The sequence below is a fragment of the Kogia breviceps genome, chromosome 10 (assembly GCF_026419965.1).
Source record: "Kogia breviceps isolate mKogBre1 chromosome 10, mKogBre1 haplotype 1, whole genome shotgun sequence".
In the NCBI taxonomy this organism is placed as follows: domain Eukaryota; kingdom Metazoa; phylum Chordata; class Mammalia; order Artiodactyla; family Physeteridae; genus Kogia; species Kogia breviceps.
Window position 1 is genome coordinate 99,923,316 of NC_081319.1, and position 27,527 is coordinate 99,950,842.

Here is a 27,527-nt window from a genome sequence, read left to right on the forward strand (position 1 = left end):
CTGCCACGGGATATCACTGCACTGAAAAGACACTTAAGAATATACACCAATCAAGTGATTACTTTTGGAGAAAGGAATTCACTTTTTATTCTATATTCTTTCTATTTTTTTTACCTATGAACTTGATTTTATCATATTTTTAAAAATTTTTGTTGAAGTTTAGTTGATGTATTCTTTCTATTTTTTTGAACATATATTTTTATTGTTTTTGTAGTTTGGAATGTTTTTCACTTTAGTTTTTCAACATTTTGCATTAAAAAAATGGTGCATCAGATGTTGTTTAAATGAGTTATTTTCCTCAGTAGTTCTGTCATTTTCCATGTGTCTGTGAGAGGCAAAATTTGTTTAGCCAAATTTAGCACTGAAAGGCTGCTCAAAAACTTTAGCATTTGACAATCGAATAATTATGATAATATTAACATGTCTTTTTCCTAAATTGCACCTTTTTTTTTTTTGTGGTACGCAGGCCTCTCACTGTTGTGGCCTCTCCCGTTGCGGAGCACAGGCTCCAGACGTGCAGGCTCAGCGGCCACGGCTCACGGGCCCAGCCGCTCCGCGGCACGTGGGATCTTCCCGGACCGGGGCACGAACCCGCGTCCCCTGCATCGGCAGGCGGGCTCTCAACCACTGCGCCACCAGGGAAGCCCTGTACCTTGATTTTTAAAAAATAAATAAAGGAGGCAAGAGTAGAAGGCTAACTTCTTCCTGCCTCAGATTTTAAAATGGTTGTACCCAATTTAAATGAAACTGAGGGCTTCCCTGGTGGCACAGCGGTTGAGAGTCCGCCTGCTGATGCAGGGGACGCGGGTTCGAGCCCCGGTCCGGGAAGATCCCACGTGCCGCGGAGCGGCTGGGCCCGTGAGCCGTGGCCGCTGAGCCTGCGCGTCCGGAGCCTGTGCTCTGCAACGGGAGAGGCCACAACAGTGAGAGGCCCACGTACCACAAAAATTAAAAAAATAAAAAAATAAAAAAAAAAAAAAAAAAATGAAACTGACCTTCCATTATATTCTCTTCTCCACCATTCCCAATTATTCTCCCCAACACTCCACAGAGGAAAAGCTTAATTATTTTTCAGTGGATGGGCATTTTTAGACAAGTATGTGCGTATGTATGAATGTATTTATTTGTATTTTTTAGAAAATGTTAGGAGAATTGTCTTCAAATGCCCATCAAATAAAAATACACAATAGCCCCAAAGGTGGAAAACAATATATTAATTTATTTCCAAGAAAACAACATGGAACATCATCGAAAACAAAGTTTTCAGGGCATCTCCAAGGGCTAGCAGAAACCCACTAGTCCAAACACCACACTCTTCCAATATTAAAGTACTTAAGACATAGAAAAAAGGACCAACAATGGACATGTAAACATCTATTCCCAAAGATTTCTTGTTCTACAAGAGAAAGAGCCAGTGTAGAGCAACCCTTCTTCTCAAGTGGTGTCATGTAAATTAGTTGGAAAAAAAAGGTGATCTTCAGATTCTGCCTTTAGCTCTGGGTGTGTTCCCTCACCCCTTAACTCTTCATCCACCAATACAGTTCCATCTCTTTCTCCCGGCAGCAGGAAAAAAGAAGGCTTCACTTCAAAGTCACTAGAAAGTCATTAAATTCAAAGTCATTAAATATGATTAACATTCAACAGGCACAATTACAGAAAAAAATAACGTTGAGTGGATTAAATGTATCATTAATTGTAGTTACTGTTTTTCATTAGAATAAATAAATATCAAGGAACTGGACGGAATATAAGGGTAGATTTCACATTTTTCTGATGTGACAGGACGTTTCTCAATATTAACACTGAGACCATTCTGGGATGTTAAATATGGCTTTACTTCACCTTCTCTAAATGTTCCACCTCAAGAAATGAACACAGGAGACCAATAAGAGAATCCCGATTCTCAGACAGAGAACTTGTTTCCTAATGCCGACTAAAAACCTCTCTAAGCCTCACTCACTTCATCTGCAAAATGGGGGTAATCACGCGAGCTTCCCAAGAGCCTTGTGAGATTTGAAGGCCATGAGACATAAAGGAGCAAAGCAGAACACCTAGAACACAATCGGCGGTGGCTTCCATCTCCTCCTTCCCTTCTCTCTTGGGAATAATCTCTGATTTAGACCTCACTTTGTAATTTCTGATATCCTGGGCCTGATATCACAGTCTACAGCTCTGCACACGAAGGTGTTAAAATAGAAACACCCTGTGAGATTCTCTAGAGCAGCCTTTCCAACGCTGAAGTTATTGCCAGGACTTTTAGAGTGAAAAAGCTTCTGACTTACTTCTCCTCCTTGTCTCTGCACGTGTCTGGTGTATAATAAACACTCAAGAAATACTTATTGACCAGATGCTGAATGAATGAATTGGATACATGAATGCGAGGAAGGATAAGTGACCAACAGGCACCCCTACGACCCCCAGGCATTGCAAAGCTACCCAGAGAAAACTATGGACTCCTTAAAGGCTCACTTTTGCAGATAAGATCACTTTGATCGGGGTGGAGAGTAGTGGCAAAAGAAAGTGATTTACTCTGAGATATTCAAGGCTTGAGGCTAAACCCATGCAATAGCACCTCTCTTCTAGAAATTCTTCATGCTTCAAGAACTTTTCCATGTTCTCAATGGAAAACAAGAAAGAGGGATCAGAGCACATTCTGACAAATATTCAAGAAACTGTTCCCTCCTGGGGGCCTTTTACTGAAGCAGCAGGCAGTGACTGCTGTCTTAAATTCTGTCTCCTGTGAATGGCTTTAAATTCTGTACAGAACTTTAGACGCAGGAAAGTTGCAAATGCTACTGCCGAAACTCGGCAACAAGATCTAGTTCTCAGTTCTAGGAGCTCAAGTTGTAAAGGAGATCGGTCAGTTACCCAAAACGCGATTTCTATGCCTAGGTGCAGGTTAAGCAAAGAGCAGGGGATACCCATCCATGTGCGGCTAGAGACCCGTTATAAAAGATTCCTTCTGCAAAGAAACCCAATTCTTTTCTTCCTAAATAGTATTATCCACAATTCTCCTTTTCATTAGAACATTTATATACAATGAGGATCAGATGCAAATCTGAGGACAGTTTAATTTATCACTGATCAGAACGTTAGCCTGATACAGAGGCGAGCCTCAAGAGGCTGCCACAGTGGCCAAAGCGCCAGCATCACCCTGCACAACCATCCTGACAGCGTATTTCACGGTGTCCGGAGAATAGTTCAACACGTAATAATGTAGTCAGGTCCTGAAGCCAGAACCTTGGCCCTGAGACTGTTCATATAGCCCAGGCCAAGTTTTTCTCACAAAGAAAAGCTCTCCTTTCCAGCTGTGATTTCCCTTCAGTTGTGAGTGGCTGTAGATCAAAAATACCAGCTGGGCTGTATTGCAATTTCACTCTGGTTTAGGGTTCTTTCTCTAAGCCTCAGCTCCAGGCATTCCACAGTAAGGGGGTACGTAGTGAGCTCAAACTTATTAGCAAAGAGGCTGGACGAATTAATCAACCACTTCAAGTCTCCGTTTCCATAGATGCAGATGCCGTGGACGTAGTGGCCTGTAAAGGAAGAGAAGAAGAAACAGTGAAAACAGGCTTGTTTTTGAGTCGGGGTAGTGAGCTTGCAAAATGGCAGGGTTACTGCCTGACTGCTGCGTGGCTAGCACTGTGTCAAGGGCTACGGGATTGTGATGAAACAGCGCTGTGCCGGCCCAGCCCGCGAGGAAGTTAAACTTTCTAAGGGGAGAAAGAGGTGCAAACATGCATTTGAAGAAAATGCGAGTTAAATAATACAAAGAAGTAACACGGCAGGCATCACAAGGCCGCTCGTGGACTGTATCATGAACTTTGGATTTCATGGATGAGAAGTTCTAGAAGTGTAGAGATGGGAGAAGTCTTTATGGGCTGGATTGGTCAGGTCTCTTCTCTGAGCTCCAGCCTGGTCTAGCCAAGTGCCTACTTTCTCTCTCCTCTTTGGTGAGTAATAAACCTCACCCATAGGTCAGGTCGGAAGTCCTTAACCCTCTCCAAGCCTTCCCCATCACAATCCACAGCAAGTCTATTCTTCAGTGCCCTGGGCACTTCTCCCCCTTTTTTTCACACCCCACATCCAATCTGGTAGCAATCCTGTCAGCTCAACCTTCAGATACTAATAGAATTGGACCACTTTTCACCACCTCCACTACCTGCATCCTAGTCCAAGCCGCCTCCATCTTCGTCTGAATTGTTGCAATAACTGGTTTCCAGCGCCTCCATTTCTGCCTGTTAGTACATTCCCAGCACAACAGCCAGAGTGATTGTTTTAAATGTAAGCAGAAGATGTCTCTGCTGCTCAGAACCCTCTAATGGCTTTTCATCTCATTTGCAGTAAAAGCCAAGTCCCTACCAAGGGCATTCAAGACTCCTCAGACTCTGGCCCCTCATCGCCTGGACTCACCTCCCACCACTTACTCATGCGGTTACGACCTTTAATAACCCTTCCACATTCACACCAGCCACACTGGCCTCCTTGCTGGTCCCAGGCACCCCCAGGCATCCATCCGTGTTTGCGCTTTCTCCCCTGTACCACGTCCTTCTACCAGACAGCCTCAAGGCTCCCTCTGGCACCACCCAGGTCTCTGCTTCAAGGCCATCTTCGCATGAGGCTGTCTCTGACCTCCTTCCCTTCTTCCCCGATTCATTTTCCTTTTGGCACTTATTACCAACAAACGTGTTGGTTTGTTTATTGTCTTTCTCCCCAGACTAGGATATAAGCTCCTGAAGAGCTGGAATTTGAGACCATTGTGTTCACTTCTGTGTCTCCTGCACCTGGAACTTCTGTGTACCCAGTGCCTGGTAAATATTAGGTGTTAAATTAATAGTTGTTGAATAAAAGGGTAGAGAAGGATGAGTGGAGAGTTCACGGGTGGGTAGAACTGGGAAGCCTCAAGGGGATGGATGGGGAAGCATCAGGTGGGAAAATGCCTCTGGAAAATGTAGAGATGAGAATTTTCTGCTAGAATAGAGTTAGTTGGGGAACAGGTTAAAAACAAGGAAGTTGGTACTCTTTACAGCATTTGTCTGAATATGGTAGAACTACTATGGTTGACTGATTTAAAATAGATGAAAGTTGGGCCTCTTTTATCCCATAAAGGGTTGGGCCTTTTTATCTCTTTCTTATGAAAGGGCTGGAGAAGTTGTTGTTGTTTTTTTTTAATTTATTTTTGGCTGCGTTGGGCCTTCATTGCCACACACAGGCTTTCTCTAGCTGTGGCGAGCACGGGCTACTCTTCGTGTGGTACACGGGCTTCTCACTGTGGTGGCTTCTCTTGTTGCAGAGCATGGGCTCTAGGAGCGCAGGCTTCAGTAGTTGTGGCTCGCGGGCTCTAGAGTTCAGGCTCGGTACTTGCGGTGCATGGGCCTAGTTGCTCCGCAGCATGTGGGATCTTCCCGGACCAGGGCTCGAACCCTGCACTGGCAGGTGGATTCTTAACCACTGTGTCACCAGGGAAGTCCCTGAAGAACTTTTCTGAATACAAGAATCAAATGATGAAATCGATTTTAGCAAGATTAATTCTGCAGAGCTTTGCAGGGTACCTCAGGGAGCAATCGAGACTACAGTAATTGTGTAAACCAGAGAGTTTGTTCAAAGTGGATGGCTGCCACGAGTGGGAGAAGAAGGCTATGAGAGGCAGAGCCCAGGAGGACTGACGGGACTTGGTGATTAGCTCAATGCGGCCGGAAGGAAGTTCAGTAGACAGAGAAAATCACTGGAGAAAACAGCCGGAGTTTAAGGAAGTTAAAGCATAACCGGGTAGTGGGTGGGAGAAACTTGGTACGTGGGCAGCACACCCATGCTTAAGAAATGGCAGCGAACAGGAGAGAAGATTTCAGGCTGGATCAGGTAGAGGGTGCCTAGACAGCTTGGTCTTCAGGATAGAGGCAGTAAGTACACCTTTGCTTAGGAAAAGAACCAGCAGAGAGGGAGGCCCTGAGAATGCAAGAGAGCAATGGGATAAGTTAGGGGGAACCACACACAACTGAGACCAGATGGTGACCTTGGTTGTGAGGACAGGTAACTTCTCCTCTTGAAACAGGAAGCGACAATGAGAGAATGGGTCCAAAATGCTCTAAGATGGCGGAAAGGGATGACATGACAAAGGAATTGATGAGGAGATTTTAATCAAATGTCTTCAAAGTTCTTCCTCAAGCTGAACTGATCACCTTTTGAGAGTAGAAAGGCTGTTTTAACATAAGATTGGGAGCTTAAAGGTGGGCAGAAAAGCTCAAAAGGTGTACACCGGGAAGAGTGCCAGGACAATAATGACATAAATAAAAGAATAAGTAGGCAGCCAGAGGGTCTAGCTGAAGGTAGACAGTGGGTGAATTTAGGGCAGTTCTGTGACATTCTTCAGCAATGTGTTGCTTCAGGAACCACAAATGGCGAAAAGCAGATGACAGTAACGTAGGGATCAGCCTTGTAGGGTCAAACGGCAAGGGAGCCTAAAATGTTAGCAAGAACAGCACACAACAGCTGGTACAGTACACAGGCTGGACGAGGGGTCCTCAGAAAGAAACTAGTAGGAGGAGGAAAGTCAAACCTCTGGAAATTCCAATTTTAAAAAAGAAAACACATTTAAAACAACAACAACAACATATTTCAGATGTGGGGATACAGCAATGAACAAATTGGTCAAAACTCCCAGCCCTGGGCTTCCCTGGTGGCGCAGTGGTTGAGAGTCCGGCTGCCGACACAGGGGACACGGGTTCGTGCCCCGGTCCGGGAGGATCCCACATGCCGCGGAGCGACTAAGCCCGTGAGCCATGGCCGCTGAGCCTGCGCGTCCGGAGCCTGTGCTCCACAACGGGAGAGGCCACAATAGTGAGAGGCCCGCGTATCGCACAAAAAAAAAACCCCAAAAAAACCCCAAAAAACAAAACAAAACAAAAAAAATCCCAGCCCTGTTGGAGCTTCTATTCTCTTCTGGGGAGAAAGGCAGTAAAATATATAATATGTAAGTTGGTGAAGGAAACTAGTAGGGTGAGAAAGAGACTGTAGCCAGAGACGGGCGCTCCACGTTCAAGACCGTAGGTCTAGAGTGGTGCTCTGTGATTTGAAATAGGCTAAGAGACTTTGTAAAGTGGGTACACTCACCGGTGTGGAACAAATCGTATTACTCACAGCCAAGGGGAAAACACCCAGATTGTATTACTGACTTGCTGGTTTAGCATAATGTTCTATTTCCGCGGGACTCTGTCTTTTTCTTTTCCCTGTAGAGTGGTCTGGGGACAAGCATTCTTTATGCTTGTAAGGGCTTTATGCTTGAAAGCCCTGTAAGGCTTTCAGATGGCGTAACAGATACTAAGAGACGAAAAGATGAGACATTTGATTGAGAGGGGCGTGGGCTCCCCAAATCGCACCCTGTGTAGGTTCCTGGCTAGGGGCTATCTTCATGGCCCCTACCTGTCATGTGATCGGTAAAGGTCCCTATAAAAATGCAGGGCTTCCCTGGTGGCGCAGTGGTTGAGAGTCCGCCTGCCAATGCAGGGGATACGGGTTCGTGCCCCGGTCCGGGAGGATCCCACGTGCCGCGGAGCTGCTGGGCCCGTGATCCGTGGCCGCTGAGCCTGCGCGCCCGGAGCCTGTGCTCCGCAGCGGGAGAGGCCACAGCGGTGCGAGGCCCGCGTACCAAAAAAAAAAAAAAAAATGCAAACCTGACTTGTCTATACCTTCTCTACTGAGGTAGGTCCCGGATACAGGTGATGACAAGGAGACTGCAGGTCAAGCTCTACTCGGGTGGGTTGTGTGTACGGCTGAAACACAGTGGACACAGGCAGTCCGGCGGGGGTGGGGAGGGCTAGAGCTGTAAAGTAATCACATCGCGTGGGTCCTTGGTGTGGACGTTGGGAGTCCTCAAGTGCCACAGCTGGAGAAGAGGTGGAGAAGCAGATCAGAGGATGAGCACACCGGTTCTACAGGGGAGGTGACAGGGGTTATAGAAGGAAGTGGAGAAGGCAACCTATCCCAAATATTAGGACCCTGACTGATGGAGATGGTCCCTTTTCTAAGGGAGACCCAGGAGGTCAAAGAGCAGAGTACCCTCCCTCCTCTCCATCCTCCTCCCCACACTAGGAGGGCAGGCCACGACGAGAATGCAGGCAGGTGGCAATGGGCTGTCCTCCGGGGAACACGGGGACCGACTGAGGTAAAGATGTGTCTGTGCTTAAGAACAGATTGTGCAGCGGCACGGGGATGCTGCCATCCGTGCTGGACGGGGACCCCCGAGAGGCAGACACCGGAAGGAGGGTGAGCGCAACGGAGAGATGTAGAGAAGCAGCAGTTTGGAGGTTTTCATCCGAAATGTTAGGTGTGGATAAGATGGGCTGAGGATAGAGCCGTAGACTGAGTGCAAGGGGGCAGGAGGCCAAACTTCGTTACCACGGGGAGAACGGGGCAAACCTTCCTCTTCACTCCCTCATCCGTTCGCTCCATCACTTATCCACTGTATATATATTGATTGCCTGTTCTCATGGGCTGAGTTGTATTTCCCCCAGATTCATATGTTGAAGTCCTAACCTTCCAGCACCTCAGACTGTAACTATGTTAGATGTAGGGCCTTTAAAGAAGTAATTAAGTTAAAATGAGGTCATGTGAATGAGCCCTAATCCAATATGACTGGTGTCCTTACAAGAAGAGATTAGGACACAGACACACACAGAGGGTAGGTCATGTGAGGACACAGGGAGAAGACGGCCGTCTACAAGCCAAAGAGAGAGGCCTCAGAAGAAACCAAACCTGCTGACACGTTGATCTCGGACTTCCAGCCTCCAGAACGTGAGGAAACACATTTCTGTGGTTGAAAACACTCAAGTGTATGGTACTTTGTTATGTCAGTCCTAGTCAACAAACACACATGCCCACCATGTACCAGGCAAGAGTTTGAATATACACCAGGACTGATGAAAAGCCTTCTTTACAAGGTTCTGTAGAAATGCAAACTACTTGTTTTCTAGCTCTTATCCATTTGGAAGGGAAACCTCTCTCGTTGCTGTCACCTGCCATCATGCCAGAGCTGCAGCAAACACCTCCAAGCCACCTGGAAACCTGTCTGTAGGGGGAGCAGAGGCTGACATGAGGGATGGGACTCAGTGCTAAGAACATGATGTCACTTCGCATCCTGACCACTTTTTCTCCTCCTATAACCGCTGCACGCCCAGAGGAGCAGAAAGAGGAATGAATAATAAGGAGAAGGCAGAAACTAGCAAGAAGAAAGCACCATTATAATTTGAACCTACCTCTACATCTCCCTAGGTAATCATAAGCTGGAGAACGTCTTTAAGATACTTAGATTTACTTTTCAAAGACCGTGTCTTGAAGCCTTTTGCTACTCTGTTTAATAATTCACAGATTGGTCTAAATGAACCAGCAGGGCTCTCTGTGAGAACCCCTGTATTCCACAACCTTCAGGCCAACACCAACAAGCAGTGTGGCCTCACAGTTTCAAATGAACGCCTCACCGTGGCAGCCTCCGTGTTTATCTTCCATGTCAAACCACTTTACAGCTCTGAGGTTCCCAGCCCACGACGCATTTGGCATGGAGCCAGGAACACCTGCAATGTTGATAAAGAAGAAAAGCAGAAATAAGAACCGAGAAAGAAAGGTGTCAATTTCATCAGTTAAGCTTCCAAGTCATGCTTATTTTCTCCCAGTATATTATCCTTCAGTTCAGATTTTTCATCATTGGTACAAAACCCCACTGGCTTGTGGTACGAATAGTTGGTAGTTATGGATGTAGACTTGCCACCAGTAAAAACAAATCTATTGGTTTTTTTCATAATTTGTGCCCAAGCCTGCAAGAAATGCCATTGCAAAACATGATGCAGATGAAGAAGCTGGAGATTTTTGGTCTCAATGCCTTTTAATGAAATTTACTTTTTAAGGGACTTCCCTGGTGGTTCAGTGGTTAAGAATCCACCTGCCAATGCAGGAGACACGGGTTTGAGACCTGGCCCGGGAAGATCCCACATTCCACACAGCAACTAAGCCTGTGCGCCACAACTACTGAGTCCCCGTGCCACACTACTGAAGCCTGTGCGCCTAGAACCCGTGCTCCGCAACAAGAGAAGCCACTGCAATGAGAAGCCCGCGCATGGCAACAAAGAGTAGCTAGCCCCTGATCGCCACAACTAGAGAAAGCCCATGTGCAGCAAAGACCCAATGCAGCCAAAAAATAAATAAATAATAATAATTATTATTTTTTAAAAATAAACAAATTTACTTAAAAAATTTTTATTGGAGTATAGTTGATTTACAATGCTGTGTTAGTTTCAAGGGTACAGCAAAGTGAATCAGATATATATTTCCATTCTTTCTCAGATTCTTTCCCCATATAGGTTATTATAGAATATTGAGTAGAATTCCGTGATATACAGTAGGTCCTTATTAGTTATCTATTTAATATATAGTAGTGTGTGTATGTTAATCCCAGTCTCCTAATTTATCACTTCCCCCCATGTTTTCCCTTTGGTAACCATAAGTTTAATTTTGAGATCTGTGAGTCTGTTTCTGGTTTTTTTTTTAAAATTTTTTATTTTGTGGTACGCGGGCCTCTCACCGCTGTGGCCTCTCCCGTTGTGGAGCACAGGCTCCAGACGCACAGGCCCAGCGGCCACGGCTCACGGGCCCAGCTGCTCCGCGGCACATGGGATCCTCCCGGACCGGGGCACGAACCCGCGCCTCCCGCTTCGGCAGGCGGACTCTCAACCACTGTGCCACCAGGGAAGCCATCTGTTTCTGTTTTGTAAATAAGTTCATTTGTATCATTTTTTAAATTAGATTCCACATATAAGTGATATCATATATTTGTCTCTGTCTGACTTACTTCACTTAGTATGATAATCTCTAACTCCACTCATGTTGCTGCAAATGGCATTATTTCATTCTTTTTTATGGCTGAGTACTATTCCATTGTATATATGTACCAAGCAAGTCTTCTTTATCCATTCCTCTGTCGATGAACATTTAGGTTGCTTCCATGTCTTGGCTACTGTTAATAGTGCTATTATCAAAAATTTTTAGGACTTCCCAGGTAACATCTATCTTAAAGTGAAAGCTCAGGAAACAGGCCACTCTATGTCCTTAGTGCTAATAAGTGAGAGAGATTCCAGGGTCGCTCCTATATGAAGTTTGCAATATTAGACATATGGAACTCAAGCAATCTTTTAACACAATAAATTGTTATATGCTAAAGTTCTTGTTGAGCATTTGGCGTTGCCAGCCACTGTGCTGGGCAGTAAGGGATAGTGTAAGTAACAAGACACAATTCCTGATCATCCAATAAAGGTGATGAACCCCCAAGCAATGTTTTTTTTTTGAGGGGGGGCTGTGTTGGGTCTTCATTGCTGCGCACCGGCTTTCTCTAGTTGCGGCGAGTGGGGGCTACTCTTCACTGCAGTGTGCAGACTTCTCATTGCAGTGGCTTCTCTTGTTGTGGAGCACTGGCTCTAGGCACGCGGGCTTCAGTGGTTGCAGCACGTGGGCTCAGTAGCTGTGGCTCGCGGGCTCTAGAGCACAGGCTCAGTAGTTGTGGTGCACAGGCTTAGATGCTCTGCGGCATGTGGGATCTTCCCAGACCAGGGCTCAAACCCGTGTCCCCTGCATTGGCAGATGGATTCTCAACCACTGCGCCACCAGGGAAGCCCAAGCAATGGGTTTTGAGCTTTGAGTTTTTCCTAGACTGGTGTGCACTGAACTACCCATCTTCTCTATTTCTTTCAGTTGTTCTTTTGACCAGAAGTGTACTTGCTGATGCATTATCAATTAATATTTAACTCACCTTTGAACTGTAAAAAGCCTTTAAAAGGGAGAGGAGGGCATTAGGCTGCCATTTTGCTAAACCAGGGCTTTTCCATGTTGGCACTATTGACAACGTAAGCTGGACAGCTCCTTGTTGTAGAATCTTCCTTTGCATCGTGTGATGTTTAGCAGCGTCTCTGGACTCCACCCACCTGATGCCAGTAATACATATCCCCCCGACTGTGACCATCAAAAATATCTTCAGATATTGCCGAATGTCCCCTGGTGGTGCAAAAAATTTCCCTGTTTGAGAAACGCTGTGCTATCTCCAATAACCCTTTCCATCTCAATAAATTTTGGATGGGTCACAGAGATTGAAGGGTCCATTTAATCACATAGAGTAGGACTTCCCTGGTGGCACAGTGGTTAAGGATCCGCCTGCCAGTGCAGGGGACACAGGTTCAAGCCCTGGTCCGGGAAGATGCCTCATGCCGCAGAGCAACTAAGCCCGTGTGCCACAACTACTGAGCCCGCGCTCTGGAGCCCATGAGCCACAACTACTGAAGCCTGTGCGCCTAGAGCTCATGCTCTGCAACAACAGAAGCCACCGCAGTGAGAAACTCGCACACCGCAACGAAGAGAAGCCCCAGCTCTCTGCAACTAGAGAAAAGCCCACGCACTGTGATGAAGACCCAACGCAGCCAAAAAAAAAAAATTTTTTTTCTAAGAACAAAGGTATGGATACCAAGGGGGAAAGGGGTGGCGTGGGAGGAATTGGGAGACTGGGATTGACACACATACATTGTTGTTACTATGTATAAAATGCACAACTGATGGGGGCATGCTGTATAGCACGGGGAACTCACCTAGTGCACTGTGGTAACCTAAATGGAAGGAATTCCAAAAGGGAGGGGATATCTGTATGCGTAAGGCGGATACATTCTGTTGTGCAGTGGAGGCTAACACAACATGGTAAAGCAACCACACTCCAATAAAAATTAGTTATAAACTTTTTTCCTCTTTAAAAACATTAATGAAAACGTGCATTTTCAGACAAAAAAAAAAGCTCTGTTCTTTTGCCCTCATGTCACATAATAATATATGAGGATTTAAATCAAGCATCGTACTAACGTCTCCCAGCTAAAATTAAATTTTGCACAGCCTTTTCTGAAAATAGCATTGAGTCGTCACCCCTAAGGGCTCTCTATCAGTCAAGATTCTTTTCTTGCTGCCAAACTTGAAAATTTTGTTTATAAATGTTGAGTACTCAAGAAAAACACTCTATTAAGCAATATTTCTTCCTGTTGTTTTAGTTTGCATTTAATACTTTAAAAGTTAATTTACTGCTTGCCTATCCAAAAAGAAGCTTCTTTATTTTGTTCTTAGCACACATTTTAAAAGAATTTAGAATAAAACTCGCCTTGGTTAAGTTACGGGGTGGGGAGAGGGCAGTTTGGAAAGCAAAGGGATAATCTGGTATATTGACTCATGTCAGCAAGATTAGCTGATGTGATTTCTGTGTCTATTTTGATTAAATAACTATAGCAGAAAAGTATGAATAAAACATTGCCATGACAAAAGGTCCCTTAACCTCTTCTAAAGGATTGCATTTTTAAAAGGACAAAATATTTTTCTCCCCTTTCATTCTCATTAATATTGATCATCACAAACTGACTCTTATTCTGAAACACGTTCCATTATTCTAGAGATAAGACCATGACATTATAATTAATGACTACTGTCTTTAAAATAAACACATAAGGGGCTTCCCTGGTGGCGCAGTGGTTGAGAGTCCGCCTGCCGATGCAGGGGATGCGGGTTCGTGCCCCGGTCCGGGAAGATCCCACGTGCCGCGGAGCGGCTGGGCCCGTGAGCCGTGGCCGCTGAGCCTGTGCGTCCGGAGCCTGTGCTGCGCAACGGGAGAGGCCACAACAGTGAGAGGCCCGCGTACCGCAAAACAAATAAATAAATAAACACTTAGGGAGTTCCCCAGTGGTCCAGTGGTTAGGACTCTTGTGCTTCAACTGCTGAGGGCCCAGGTTCAATCCCTGGTCCAGGAGGTTAAAACATACATGGAAACCCCAAAGCTACTGATCCCATTACTTGTGTCAACGTCCAGGTGCTCCTTTTACTCCCGTAAAAACATCTACTATGGGGCTTCCCTGGTGGCACAGTGGTTAAGAATCCGCCTGTCAACGCAGCAGACACGGGTTCGAGCCCTGGCCCGGGAAGATGCCACATGCCGCGGAGCAACTAAGCCCGTGTGCCACAACTGCTGAAGTCCGCACGCCCAGAGCCCGTGCTCCACAACAAGAGAAGCCACCGCAATGAGAAGCCCGTGCACCGCAACGAAGAGTAGCCCCCGCTCGCCGCAACTAGAGAAAGCCCACGCGCAGCAACGAAGACCCAACGCAGCCAAAAAAAAAAAAAAAAAAACTTACTGAAATGATCCACTAATGGGATATACTACTATATCCCACAATACATATTATATATATACTATATATTTTTTAAATACTGGACTAGGTGATTGTGTTATTGTTGCTGTTATAATTATGATTATGATTACTGTTTGTCAGGAGAGTAGTTATGGGGTATGTGGGTAGACGTCTACCTCAAACCACAAGTATCCTAGGAAGCATCTATTTTGCCTTATTTTTAGGACGGGGCAAAAAAGACACTAATCGTATCAGAGAAAACATTTTAAACTACAAAATCCAATTCTGTCATTTGCTCTTCATAGACTTATTTAAACAAAAGATTTGAGATAGTGTTTACAGAGTAAGCAGGAATGTTTTCTTGGGGCTTAGCCTTTATTAGACAAAGAACTGCATTTGTTGAATAAACAAATGTGCTTCTTTGAAACGCAAGTTTTATTTGTATTGACTTGACTTTCTCCTTATTGTTCTTACACAGCAGTGGTCCTCATTTTGGGAGGCGTATATGTCCTAAAAAAATCCCAGCACCTGCTTATTATTTAAGCTCAGATGCATACTTCTTAGCTCGTTAAATAAGCAAGAATTTTGGTTTTAAATGTCAAAAGTCAATGCCGGTGTCAGTGTATTGAAAGAGGTTTTCTCGGAACTTCATGGTGGTGCAGGAAATGGACACAACTCTGGAAAATCAGTTTAGAAAAGTAGGAGACGCCACTATAATCACCAATTCCCTCTGGCCTTTTAAGCCAACAGCTTCAAAATAAGCTAAGGAAATAACTTTTTAAATGTGAAAATCTGTACATGAAGGTTTTCATTACAATATTATTTATGCATAAAGACTAACAGCAGAGGCTCTGAAGTCAGATAGTTGACACGTATGGAAAAGTTCTTCCACCCTCTTAGCAAGGGCCAACCCTTTTCAGTTTGCCCTACAGCAATTGCCGGGGTAGCTCTGTTCTCCGCATCTGTCCTGTCTGGTACAGCTGGCATAGCGAGGAGATAAAACGCTCAACAAGGCAGGAACACTCAACAAATCCCAGTGTGGGACCGAACACGGTAAAATCTCTTTAAGACGTCATGTATCAATACTAATCTTCAAAACCTCACAGGGTTGGAAGGGGAAGCTGGGACGAAGTGAGAGAGCGGCAGGGACATATACACGCCACCAAATGTAAAATAGAGAGCTAGTGGGAAGCAGCCGCATAGCACAGGGAGATCAGCTCGGTGCTCTGTGACCACCTAGAGGGGTGGGATAGGGAGAGAGACGCAAGAGGGAGGGGATATGGGGATATACGTATAGGTATAGCTGATTCACTTTGTTAATACAGCAGAAACTAACACAACAATGTAAAGCAATTACACTCCAATAAAGATGTTAAAAGAAACCTCACAGGGTTTCCTTAGTGTTAAATAAGATAATGTATGTGCTGTGTTTAGCATAGTGCCTGGCAGGTTTAACTAAATAAATGGTTGAAAGTATAATCGTTCTATTAAAGTCACGGGGACGGAGTAGCTGTGGAAGAGACTACTTTTGTACTATAACCTGCAGCAAGTTTCTCAGCCTCGGCGCTGCTGGCATTTAGACTGGGTAATTCTTTGCCGTGGAGACTGTCCTGTGCGCTGTATTGGGTTGTCCGAAAAGTTCGTTTGGGTTTTTCCGTAACATCTTTGTCCAACCCAACAGGATGTTTAGCAGCATCCCTGGCCTTTAACCACGAGACGCCAGTGGCATCTATACCTGCCCTCCGACCCTGAACCCAGAGTTGTGACAACCAAAAATGTTTCCAGATATCGCCAAATGTCCTCTGGGGAGCAAAACGGCCCCTGGTTTGAGGTTATTTTTAGAAGTAAAAAGGTACATTTGTTTTCACTTACCAATGGTTCATTAATCACTTAGGATTTTTAACACATGAAACTTACAAAAAGAGATCCTCCTTTGTTTCCTGTGGATGTTTTTTAGAATTCTGTAGTCCCTGAGATAATGACCTCTCAGCGTTCACCTCTGATAATTGCCTACAAATTAACTCTTCTTTGGTTGTAAAAGGACAACATGAAATGAGGAAAAGAAGAGAAACCTAGCATTTTACACTGGAAGGGAATTTTAGAAATTTTCATGTTTTAATATTTTAATATGTTCCCTTCATTGCCAAGTTGTGCAAACCAGAGCCTAGAACATTGCAGTGAATTGCCCAGGCGTGTGAACATGCTAAATTACTTGTCGATTTTGTTTCAGGATAATTATTCACTCATTCAAACAGTTTCCTTGCGGGCCTCCTATGTTTCACAGGAGATGCTGGGGGTAAAGCCACAAATTAGATGTTCTGGGAGCTTTCGGCCCAGAGTATCCAGAAGGGTTTATATTTATTGATATTGATTTATTGATACTGATATTTTGACCTAGCATATCCATAAAGGTTTATATACTGATATTTTAATTTTTTTACTTTTTTTTGATGTATAGTTGATTTACAGTGCTGTATTAGTTTCAGGTGCATAGCACAGTGATTCAGTTATATCCTCCACCTTCATGATGAATCCATCCCAAGACTCACGTTCATCCCTTCCAGCTAGAACTGCTGAAATTTTGTGCAGTACGGGAGCCCCCAGACAATTCCAATCTATATCTGCGGCTCTGCAAGTCTTACCTGGCTTTAAAAAACAAAAAAAACAATTATAAAGCTATTTAAAAGGAATTTTCTTTTTAACTTCGATCAATAGTGGTAAAGCACAGAAATCCGATTCTTGTGCCCCCTTCCAGAATGAATCAGAAACTCTGGCAGATTTTATTTCTAGAAGACCTTCATTTTAACAAGGCTTTAGAAAAGCCTCCATCAAAAGGTAGATGGGTAGGGACTTCCCTGGTGGCACAGTGGTTAAGAATCCGCCTGCTAATGCAGGGGACACCAGGGTTCGAGCCCTGGTCCGGGAAGATCCCACATGCCGCGGAGCAACTAAGGCCATGCACCACAACTACCAAGCCTGCGCTCTAGTGCCCTCAAGCCACAACTACTGAAGTCCACACGCCTAGAGCCTGTGCTCCACAACAAGAGAAGCCACTGCAATGAGAGGCCCGGGCACTGCAACAAAGAGTAGCCCCCGCTCGCTGCAACCAGAGAAAGTCGGTGCACAGCAACGAAGACCCAACGCAGCCAAAACTAAATAAATAAATAAAATTTTTTTTTAAGTACATGGGTAGGGACTTCTCCAGTGGTCCAGTGGTTAAGACTCTGCACTCCCAATGCAGAGGGCCCAGGTTTGATCACTGGTCAGGGAACTAGATCTTGCATGCTGCAACTAAGACCTGGCACAGCCCAATAAATAAATATTAAAAAAAAAAAAAAGTAGACGGGTAGACGGGTAGAATTTGAGACAGATCTTGAATGATGGGGAGAGTGTGATGAGCTCAAAGTACTGCCTAGGAAGCAACCCCACACTCATTGTTTGGAGGTAAAAATGGCTTGAGGATCTGAGAAGAGCCCAGAACTTCACCCCTCCCGTGGCTGCCCTACAATTATATTAACAGAGAAGGAAAAGAATTTTTAAAAAATCAAACTTTAAGAACAATTTCTCTTCTACAAAGTATTGCTTCCAGGGTCGCAGAGCAAGTTCCTGAACTCTAGCTCTCTGAGAATAAACTTGGATAAATAATTTGTCTTTCAGCATCTTCTCTCTGTACTTTGTTTTGAAGAGTCTGGTCTGTGCGGGTACACGTTGTACTTTTTAATATGCCAAAGCGAAATAAGTTTCCTTTCATCTGAGTTGCTTGTCTTTAGTGCAAATTTATGCTAATTCAATGTAGAAAAGAAAGAAATACTGAAAGGAAGAGCAATTGGGTTCATTTATATGCACTATTCTGTGTCATTATTTCTCTAGTACTGTTCAAGGAACCCTGATCATTCTTTTTTCTTTGTAACTTTCCTCAAGTTATTTTGTTTTCCTGAGACTGTGAAGTTTTGTGGGTCAAGTATGAGACAATAGCAAATTCATCATGATGATGTCTCATGAAAGTTTGAGATTGAGTGGCCACATTTAAAGGAGTGGACCTTTTATTTCAAGGTTCCAAGCACCTGGAAGAAAAAACTCGCATTGTAGCGTCTGCCCACTGTTGGCTGGCAAACCATTCACTCCGAAGTGGGGAGCTGTGTCAGGCAGGGCTGACTTCTGGCATGAACAGGAGGGAAGTACTCTCAGGTTAGACTTTTATCAGGCATTCCAGAAATACCATAATGTCTTTGATACATCTATCCTCAGACAAGCGGCCAGATAACTAGCAAATTCTCTGGACATTGTTGAGCAAAAAGGGGAAGGAAAGAAGGAAGAAGAGGAAGAAAGGAAGAAAGACAGAATTTGAAGTCATGTTTTCAAACTTCAGAATATATCAAAACTTTCTGGAGTGCTTAAAATAAAGACTGTTGGGTTCTAGTCTCAGTGTTTCTTTTCTCTTTGTTTATAAATTGAGGTATAATTGCCATATAACATTATATTAGTTTCTGGTGTACAATACAATGATTTGATGCTTGTATATATTGCAAAATGATCACCACCACAAGTCCAGTTCACAACGAACTGATTTTCAGTTGAGTCCCAACTGATTTCCAATCTACCGGCCGTTCTTCAAGCCTTACCTGGCTTTTCATAGCGCCATTTTCCTTTGCGGGCACTGCCCTAGTTCAGGTGCTTGACGTCATCGCTCACCAAGACTATTTCAACTGCCTACAAACCAGTCTCTCTGCCTCCAGTCCGCCCAATTTGTTGGCTAGACCAGCAAATGGCTTTTTCTATAATTAGCGTTGACCCTATTGCCTTCCTATTTGGGGGATGCGGAATCACTCTGAACCGTTTGCCCTGTGTCTGCTTCTTCAAGCCGCTTTGAGATGCCTATCCACCACTCACTCGCCCTCCGACAGACGAAAGCAAATTCAGACTTACCATCCCAAACCCCTTCTGCTGGGGTCCATTCCACCTCTTACTAGAATTCCGACTCCTCACCCCATTTCTCATTTTACATTGCTGCTTCTGCTTCCAGGGACCCAGTTTAAGGTTCTCTCTTCCCTGGGCTTCCCTGGTGGCGCAGTGGTTGAGAATCCGCCTGCCGATGGAGGGGACACGGGTTCGTGCCCCGGTCCGGGAGGATCCCACGTGCCGCGGAGCGGCTGGGCCCGTGAGCCGTGGCCGCTGAGCCTGCGCGTCCGGAGCCTGTGCTCCGCAACGGGAGAGGCCACGGCAGTGAGGGGCCCGCGGACCGCAAAAAAGAAAATAAAAGTTATCTCTTCCCTCAAAAACTTGAGTATAAACTGGCACTTTTTTCTTTTGCTTCGGATTGTCACTCACCAATTCCCCAGCTAGCTCCTCAGAACCATGAACCTGGCTGGGTCCAGCAGTTCACTAATCTAGGTCACATTCTCGCCAGGGAGATACCAAAATGCTGACCGTGGCACAAAAGGATTTTTGCAATTATGTGCCCAGACTACACATAGCCGATGGACAGAAACCACATCTGATTGGTGGGCCTGTTTGGTTTGATCCCCCTAGACGGGGGGGTAGAACAGCGGGAAAAAAAAAAAAAAAAGATTTCCCATGAAAGTCTGGACTGTCAGAGTCCGTTGCCCACAATTCACCAGAACTTTATCCAGCCTGGAGCTCTCCTGCTGCCCTGCTTCCCACCTTGCTTCACTGGCTCACGTTGTCTGCCTGGCCCTGTCAACGTGTAGTCTGAAACACTGGGTTTCCACACCTCACCTCTCAACACTGCCCACGGCATCTTTCACCACTGTCCACGCACCCAGCTGTCCTGCCATCCTTTCGGGAATTCCCAAATCGGTCTTCCATTTTCATGCAGTTCTTTATACCCTGGCTTATGCAAATATCTGAGAAAACAAGCTCAAAGTAAGTCATGGGGCTGTAATGTACCGCATGGCGACTGTAGTTATTAATACTGTACCGCGTATTTGGAAGATGCTAGGAGAGAATCTTAAACGTTCTCATCTTAAGGAAAGAAAAATGTGTAACTATGGTGGTGGCGATAGATATTAACTAGACTTATTGTGATCATCGTTTCACAGTATGTACAAATATCTTATTATGTTGTCCACCTGAAACTAACGTTGTATGTCAATTATGTCTCAGTTTTTAAAAAAAGAAACAGAAAACAAGCTCATACGTGTTAGAAACTAAAGTTAGTAAAGTTTAAATCCTAAAATAGCCTCTTCTCCTAAACAATAATTTTTTAATCGACTTTTTTTTTTTTTTTAGAGTAGCTTTAGGTTCACAGCAAAACTGAGTGGAAGGTACATAGATTTCCTATATATTCCCTGCCCCCTCCTCATTTTATATGTAGCACACTGGCAAAGATTTAGAAAATGTTAATACCCAGTGGTGGAGAGGGTGTAGGGAAATAGGGGGTTTCAGAACTGCCAGGGGGAGTACAAATTGGACCCGTTTTTGGAAAAGTAGTATGACACTTTGTATCAAAATCCTGAAAAAAGTGCATACCCTTTGACAACTTAATGTGCTGAAATTTGTCTTAAGGAAGTTCTTTGTAAATTCTTATTTGAGAGGCAATGTAATATAGTAATTAAAAGGAGAGACTCTGAAACTATATTGCCTGGTTCAAGTGCCTGCTTGGCCAATTAGTAACTGTGGGACCATTGACAGGTTACCTAACTTCTCTGTTCCTGGGTTTCCCTAACTGTAAACAAGGATCAGAACAGTCCCTACACCTCACGCAGTTGTCGTGAAGTGTATAATATACCACGGTTGAGAATCCCTGCTTTTCAAAGACTATTTCATTGAGCATCCCTTTACAGGGATAATACTTTTCAGCTTCTAAAACACCAAGCATTTTATGCCTTGGTAAGGAGAGATTTTGTTTTTCACCAAATAAAGCAACTTTATTTGTAAGTTTTGAAGATTTCAAAAATACAGAAAAGTTCAGAGACGAGACCAACTTTTTTTCCCCACTCCCCCAAATTAGATAGTGTTAAGCATCCCGGCGCATTTACCTTATGAATCTTTACTTTCTTTTTCTTAAAAATATTATTCTATAATTTGTGAAAAATCGAACACTTTGTATTCGAATGGATTCAAATGACTCATAAAAGTACAAAGAACAGAAATGAAAGGTTAAAAAAAAACCCCAAAACACTACAAAATCTTACATTTACAAGTAATCATCATTAAGAAAACATCATTTCATAAAGCATTTTTTGTACAGATAAATACTTCTATGTCACCTTAAGACTATGACACAGCTGTTAACTAGTTGACTGAACTATGCCAAATATAGATCGCAAATAAATAACCTTTTACAAGTGGCCTTTACCATTAAGATGTATGGGTTGAGTTTCCTTAAATGAGTTTGGGCATACCTTATGTACATGTTTACCACTTTTATAGGATTATCAGTCCAAAAACCTGTTTCCTTAGGACCTAAGCTTTTATTTGCATCATGTGAACATCAAGTGATAAGTTTTCTCTGCGATCTCTTTGTTTAGATGTGTTTGTTCATAGCTTGAATTAGGTATATGCATTTCAAGTGGCATTTCCTAGATTTTATGTAACTGTGTTTCAAATAAAAGTATCTACAGTATTGCTTGCCCTTCTCACTACATTATATGCAAAGCAATTTCATGGCCGTTTCGTTCCTTATAGGAATCAATAGAACACAGCACGCCCTGTACTGCTGCGTTTCCCGCCTGGGCAAAAGGTCCTTAATGAATCCATTAGACAACTTTTCATCTTGCCCTGCACACAGTGCCTTCCTCACCTTCAAAACAAGGTGCCAGGTTACACCCAGTTGGATGTAAATCAAGAATTCACTCCCAAGTTATAAAACATTCCCTCCAATTCCATGTAAAAGCAGCCAAATAAAAATTACCATTGCTTAGGACTCTTGTCTAATTTTAACCCCTGTTGACAACCCAAGACAGGTCCAAAGGATTTGAAGGTCAGTGGTAAATTCCACTTGTTGCTGCACGCACTGGGAGATAGATATATATATATATATATATATATATATATATATAGGTTGCTAATTCTGGGAACTAAGTGCCTATCTATAACAAGCCTAATCTTTTATACAGGGCAGCAGCAGACTTCTGTTTATACTCTTCTGCAAACGTGAGAAACATCTTTTTAAAAAAAGGAAAAGGCTTCCCCGGTGGCGCAGTGGTTGAGAGTCCGCCTGCCGATGCAGGGGACACGGGTTCGTGCCCCGGTCCGGGAAGATCCCACGTGCCGCGGAGCGGCTGGGCCCGTGAGCCATGGCCGCTGAGCCTGCGCGTCCGGAGCCTGTGCTCCGCAACGGGAGAGGCCACAACAGTGAGAGGCCCGCGTACCGCAAAAAAAAAAAAAAAAAAAAAGGGAAAAAAAGGAAAAAAAACTTTAAAAAGAGAAGAAACATGGGAGCAAGTGTCCTAGGATGTGTGTGCCTGGTGTATGTGGGTCTCCTACCCCACCCCTACCCCTCACCCCCGACCCCATGGAGTTTCCAGCAGTTTTTAGAAACACAGGAAGTCACACTACAGCCCAAGCATTTCTTCTTGAAACATCTATTTAACCTGAACACTTGGAGGGGAAGCACTAGGCTACAATTAGAAGTCCTAGGACAACACAAAAGCAGCAGACCTGACTGAGCGGGTCGAGATGATTGTCACGTCTGGAAGGGAGCGGATGGGGGTTCCTGCAGTACTTGTAGTCACGTGGGGTTTTGTTCTGATTACTCAGGTGAGGATCAGTTTGAAAATTCAGTGATTTTGATTCTGATATGTGCGGGTTTCTGTATGTATAATATTATATTTCAATGAAACGTTTAAGAAAGTTATAGAGTAGGTGGGAATGTGATATTTACATAAATTTGTAAAACAAAACATGAGACTTCAAAGAAATGTTGGCCCCTTCAGTTCCTCGCCCCTTCTCCAATTAACTTCAGGATGTTCCCATGATTTATTCTGAATCACAGATACTGTCAAATCAAAGGTAACAAAAGCATACCACATTCAAGCTTAATAATGATATAACTACATGCTGTATTTACTTTTTTTTTTTGGCTGCGCTGTACAGCTTGTGGGGTCTTAGTTCCCCAGTCAGGGATTGAACCCAGGCCCTCAGCAGTGAGATCACAGGGTCCTAACCACTGGACCACCAGGGAATTCTCTGTATTTACTTTATAACCCCAAATGAATAATATTACTAAAAACGACCCTACTTTTTTTTAAAAATAGTAAGTCAAACTATTATTTATTTCTTTCTATTATTTACAGAAAATAATAAATAAATATAGAACATTGGAAAAGAAAAGTTTGCCAAACAGATACCTGCCAGAGGACCTATAAGAAACCATTATATTCACCTTGGAACATGCAAAATGAAGTCATTACAGTAAAAGAAAGGAAGAATAAGAAGCTGCTTTTCCAGACCCCAAAGGCATCATATTCTATGATTCCATTTTTACCACATTCTGGAAAAGGCAAAACCATAGAGATGGAGAACAGGTCAGGATTTGCCAAGGGTTTGGACTGGGGGCAGGGGGTGTTTACAAGGAGCACCATGAGGGAATTTTTGGAGGTGATGGAATTGTTCTTGATCTTAGTAGTGAATGCACGACTCTATGCCAACGCCAAAACGCAAGGGACTGGACACCAAAAAGAATGAATTTTACTGCCTATAAATTTAAAAATAAAAAGGGGGGGCTGTTTCAGATTTAGCAACAATGGATCTCCTTCATGGTAAATGGATAAATTTTAAAATTCTATTTTGTAGTATACCCAGAGAATTTTTCATTTGAGAAATAGTAATATTCACTATCTTTTTAAAAACGAATTCTAAACACTTTTTATGGAATCCTGTCATTAAAACCCCTCGTTCAGTATTAGACAACATACATACCAAAATGTAGTTACTGCCCTTTTCCTCCAGTACCTAGGGTATTTCAGAGAGAAATTGTGAGAAGCACTAAATATATAAAGTCTATTGTATTATGACTTACAAGTCCCACCTTCGTGACCCAGATCAGCTGCTAAATCATGTGACCCAAAGAAATCACTTCACCTTCCTGGGCTTGGTTTCTCTAATCTTAAATGATGAGATTATCCTTTCCAACTCTAGTATGAAATTACCCATCCACTTCACAAAATCATTTTGTTATTTTTGAAGTAGGCATTCCGAGTTTCTACTCCTTCCAGAATCATCCACTTAAAAAAAAAAAAAAAACCTATCACCTAAACGACATTCAGTGGGCACCTTCTCACTGCCTATAGCTCAAATTCCTCATTTTACAGAGGGGGAAGCTGAGGCCCAGAGAGGTTAAGTGACATGCCCAAGGTCAAACAGCTAATTAAGGACAGAGCCTAGAACCTAGAAAATAATTTTGTCATGTGCATATCTAACATCGAGGTCACTGGCCCCTCTTACAGGGTCCAGTGGCTGGAGCTAGAAATTCCTTCTAAACTTTAAGTCCTAAAACCCAAATTAATTGAGGCCAAGGTTGGTTAACAGTTTGTCCAGTGTCAGACAAGCTGTTAGCTGACAAGGCCAGGAGGCCAGAGTCCATTTTCTTCCCTCCATGCTGCCCTGTAAGACCAGAGAAACCTTCAATCTCAGATTACATCATATACATAAAAAATTAACAAGACGATTGAACCCAACAGAGGCCCATGAGAACATCTGGTAACAGTAAATACATTAAGATTTGGCTGAAATTTGGCAAAATATCTTCAAGTCAATTCCAAAGTCAAACATACAGGGACTCATAAAATAATAAGACTATCAATTTGTCTTTTTTTTTTTTCTACATAGAGGAAGCAGAATATTCAGACGCTAGAAGAGATGGAAAAAAGTACCTCTAAACACTGCATACTAATCAAGTCTTACTCTTAGTAACACACTCCTCCCACGTTCCCTGCAGGAAGAGGAAGGCCAAGAAACTGAACATCTTAACAAGCATTACTGCCTCTAATGCTTGAAGAACTTGTGCTTATAGATTCAGTTTTGTCCATTTAAAAAAGGAAGAAGAGGGAATTCCCTGGCAGTCCAGTGGTTAGGACTCGGAGCTTTCACGGCCGGGGCCTGGGTTCAATCCCTGGTCAGGGAACTAAGATCCTGCAAGCTGTGCAGTGTGGTCAAAATAAATTAAAAAAACAAAAAAGGAAGAAGGAAACTCAGTATGGTTGACATAATATGTCCGAAAAGTTGGGTTAAAAAGGTTTTCACTTTTCAGCAAATCGTTGTTATGGGATATATAGAAAGCCTTAGCCTGGAATATTGGAATTTTGCATTTCTTTGGAAAAATAGGAAGTTACTCGTTTCTGAAAATTAGAGTCAACTCAGTGATGTCATAAATTTTAAGTTTTCTTGCTTTTAGTGTGTGTAGTATGGTGATGGTTGTTGAAACTGGCTGATGGGCACATGAGGATTACTGTATCATTCTCCATTCTGTTGTGTGTTCGTAAATTTCATCATAGAGTTTTAAAATTATCCTGTGTAAGTAGCTAGGAGGGGCAACATTTGTTTTAACATCGAGGAAGCTGAACATTGAAATGGGAAGGATGTGGTTGAGTCAGCAGAAACCTGTACAGCATGATTGTGAAAAAACTCTAATTTCTTTCAAGTCTTGGCTATGTTGATTTCCTTTTCTAAGAAATTACATTTATTCTAAACAGACATCTGTATATGGTAAGGTTTAAGAAAATAAAACAATCCTATTAATCCCAACTCCTGCTCCTTTCATGTGATGTGATCTCAAAAATAGAGTCCTGAAGGCACTCGTCCTTTGCATTTTTAAGGAAACACTCTTCTCATGGATATATGAGAACACACTTCACAGTATTATTGTAAAACCTAAGTGAGGTTTTTCAGTATTCAGAATTTACACCAATAACATTAAGGGAAATCAAAATTATAAAAAATAAGTACTCATCCCAACATGTTAAACTGCTTAAATTTTCTTACACTTCCTCCTATTCCTCTTTGGGTGTATTTACATCTAGTTTTACCTGGTTGTGGAGCCGTGATGCAGACGTCCTTTTGTATGAAAAGACATTTAAATGGATTTTATTTAACAACTTCCTTGAGAATCTCATTAGTTTACGAATTCTAGACCATATTGATAAATAGAAAAACACTTCACCTCTCACTTTACTCCCAATATTTTCATTCAACTCTCAAAACAGTTTTACTAAGTAGCCATCTTATTGTGACCGTTCAGATGAGGAGCTTAAGGTTCGGGTACACAAGGTCACAAAGCTAATAAGGGCAGAGCTAAAATTCATCATCAGGTTTGGCTCACTCCAAAGCCCGGGATATTTCTTCAACACGAGTCCTTCCCAAGCATCAGTCATTTGCACAGCACTTTAACAGTATCCTCCATAAGCAACCTACACTGTAAAGCTCTGCCTTATACAGATTCACTTTCGTTTTTACTGGTGGCTGCCTTTTTTCTCAGTTAAGGAGATGGAAAAAAACAGGACCATCAATTGCTGCAAATCTGTGAACATGCCAATCTGTAAAAGATGGTCTGTGCCAGCGGTTCTCAAGGTGGGCTTCTAGCAAGGTTATCCCCTGGTAACTTGTTAGAACTACAAATTCCGGGGCCTGCTCCTGTCCTGCTGAATCAGAAACCCTGGGGCTGGGGTCCAGCAATCTGTGTTTTAACAGGCCCTACAGTTCTAAAGCATGCTCTGTCTGGTAACCACTGCACTACATACATTATCTTATTTAATATTCATAACTTATCCTGAAACGAAACACTATTTATTATTTCCATCATCACAGATGGGTAAACTGAGACTCAGCATGGACTAAGACCAGTATCACATAGTTAGCAGGTGATATGGGAGCCAAGACTTAAACTACACTTATCTGGTTCCAAAGCCTTTTCATAGTATCATGTGGACTCCAGGGGGGATATCAGGAGATTCTGTTGCCGTGGTTCAGAGAAAGCAGAGATACAGACGATAACGAAATCATGGAGACGCTGATTATATATCTATTATGACTTTGATATGCAACTAATATTTTACTGTTTTAAAGAATCATTGAGGAAATTCCCTGGCAGTCCAGTGATTAGGACTCCATGCTTCCACTGCAGGGGGCACAGGTTCAAGCCCCGGTTGGGGAATTAAGATCCTGCATGCTGCATGGTATGGCCAAAAAAAAAAAAAAAAGAGTCATTGAAATGCAATACTATGCTTTGTTAAAAAAAAAAACTAAAACCTTGATGCTTCTAGAAAAGATTAGTTTCAGACAGTTGGTAGAAAATAACTAGAGGTGGAATGAAAGCTGGAAAAATGGCCTTGCCAGTTCTAAAGCAGTGCCTATCAATACATTAATCCTTTCTGCAAGAATTAA

At 43.2% G+C, this 27,527-nt stretch overlaps 1 protein-coding gene across 9 annotated transcripts in view; it reads right to left on the reverse strand.

Moving 5' to 3' along the window:
• Positions 1 to 1,197: 1,197 nt before the first annotated feature.
• The window catches only part of GCNT2 (glucosaminyl (N-acetyl) transferase 2 (I blood group)), a 58,531-nt gene continuing 32,201 nt past the window's right edge, over positions 1,198 to 27,527 (reverse strand). For 2 of the 9 annotated variants that reach the window (XR_010835179.1, XR_010835177.1), the window contains exons 2-4: positions 9,471 to 9,563; positions 7,683 to 7,925; positions 1,198 to 3,533 (exon numbers count right to left, since the gene is read on the reverse strand). Coding sequence is in view for 5 of the 9 variants with exons in the window: in XM_067006779.1 (XP_066862880.1) it covers positions 3,489 to 3,533; positions 7,683 to 7,879; positions 9,471 to 9,563 (335 nt within the window). In the remaining 4 variants the exon portion in view is untranslated. Of the gene's footprint in view, positions 3,534 to 7,682; positions 7,926 to 9,248; positions 9,564 to 27,527 lie in introns of all 9 variants that reach the window. The other 7 variants (XR_010835180.1, XR_010835178.1, XM_067006779.1 and 4 more) reach the window with 4 other exon arrangements.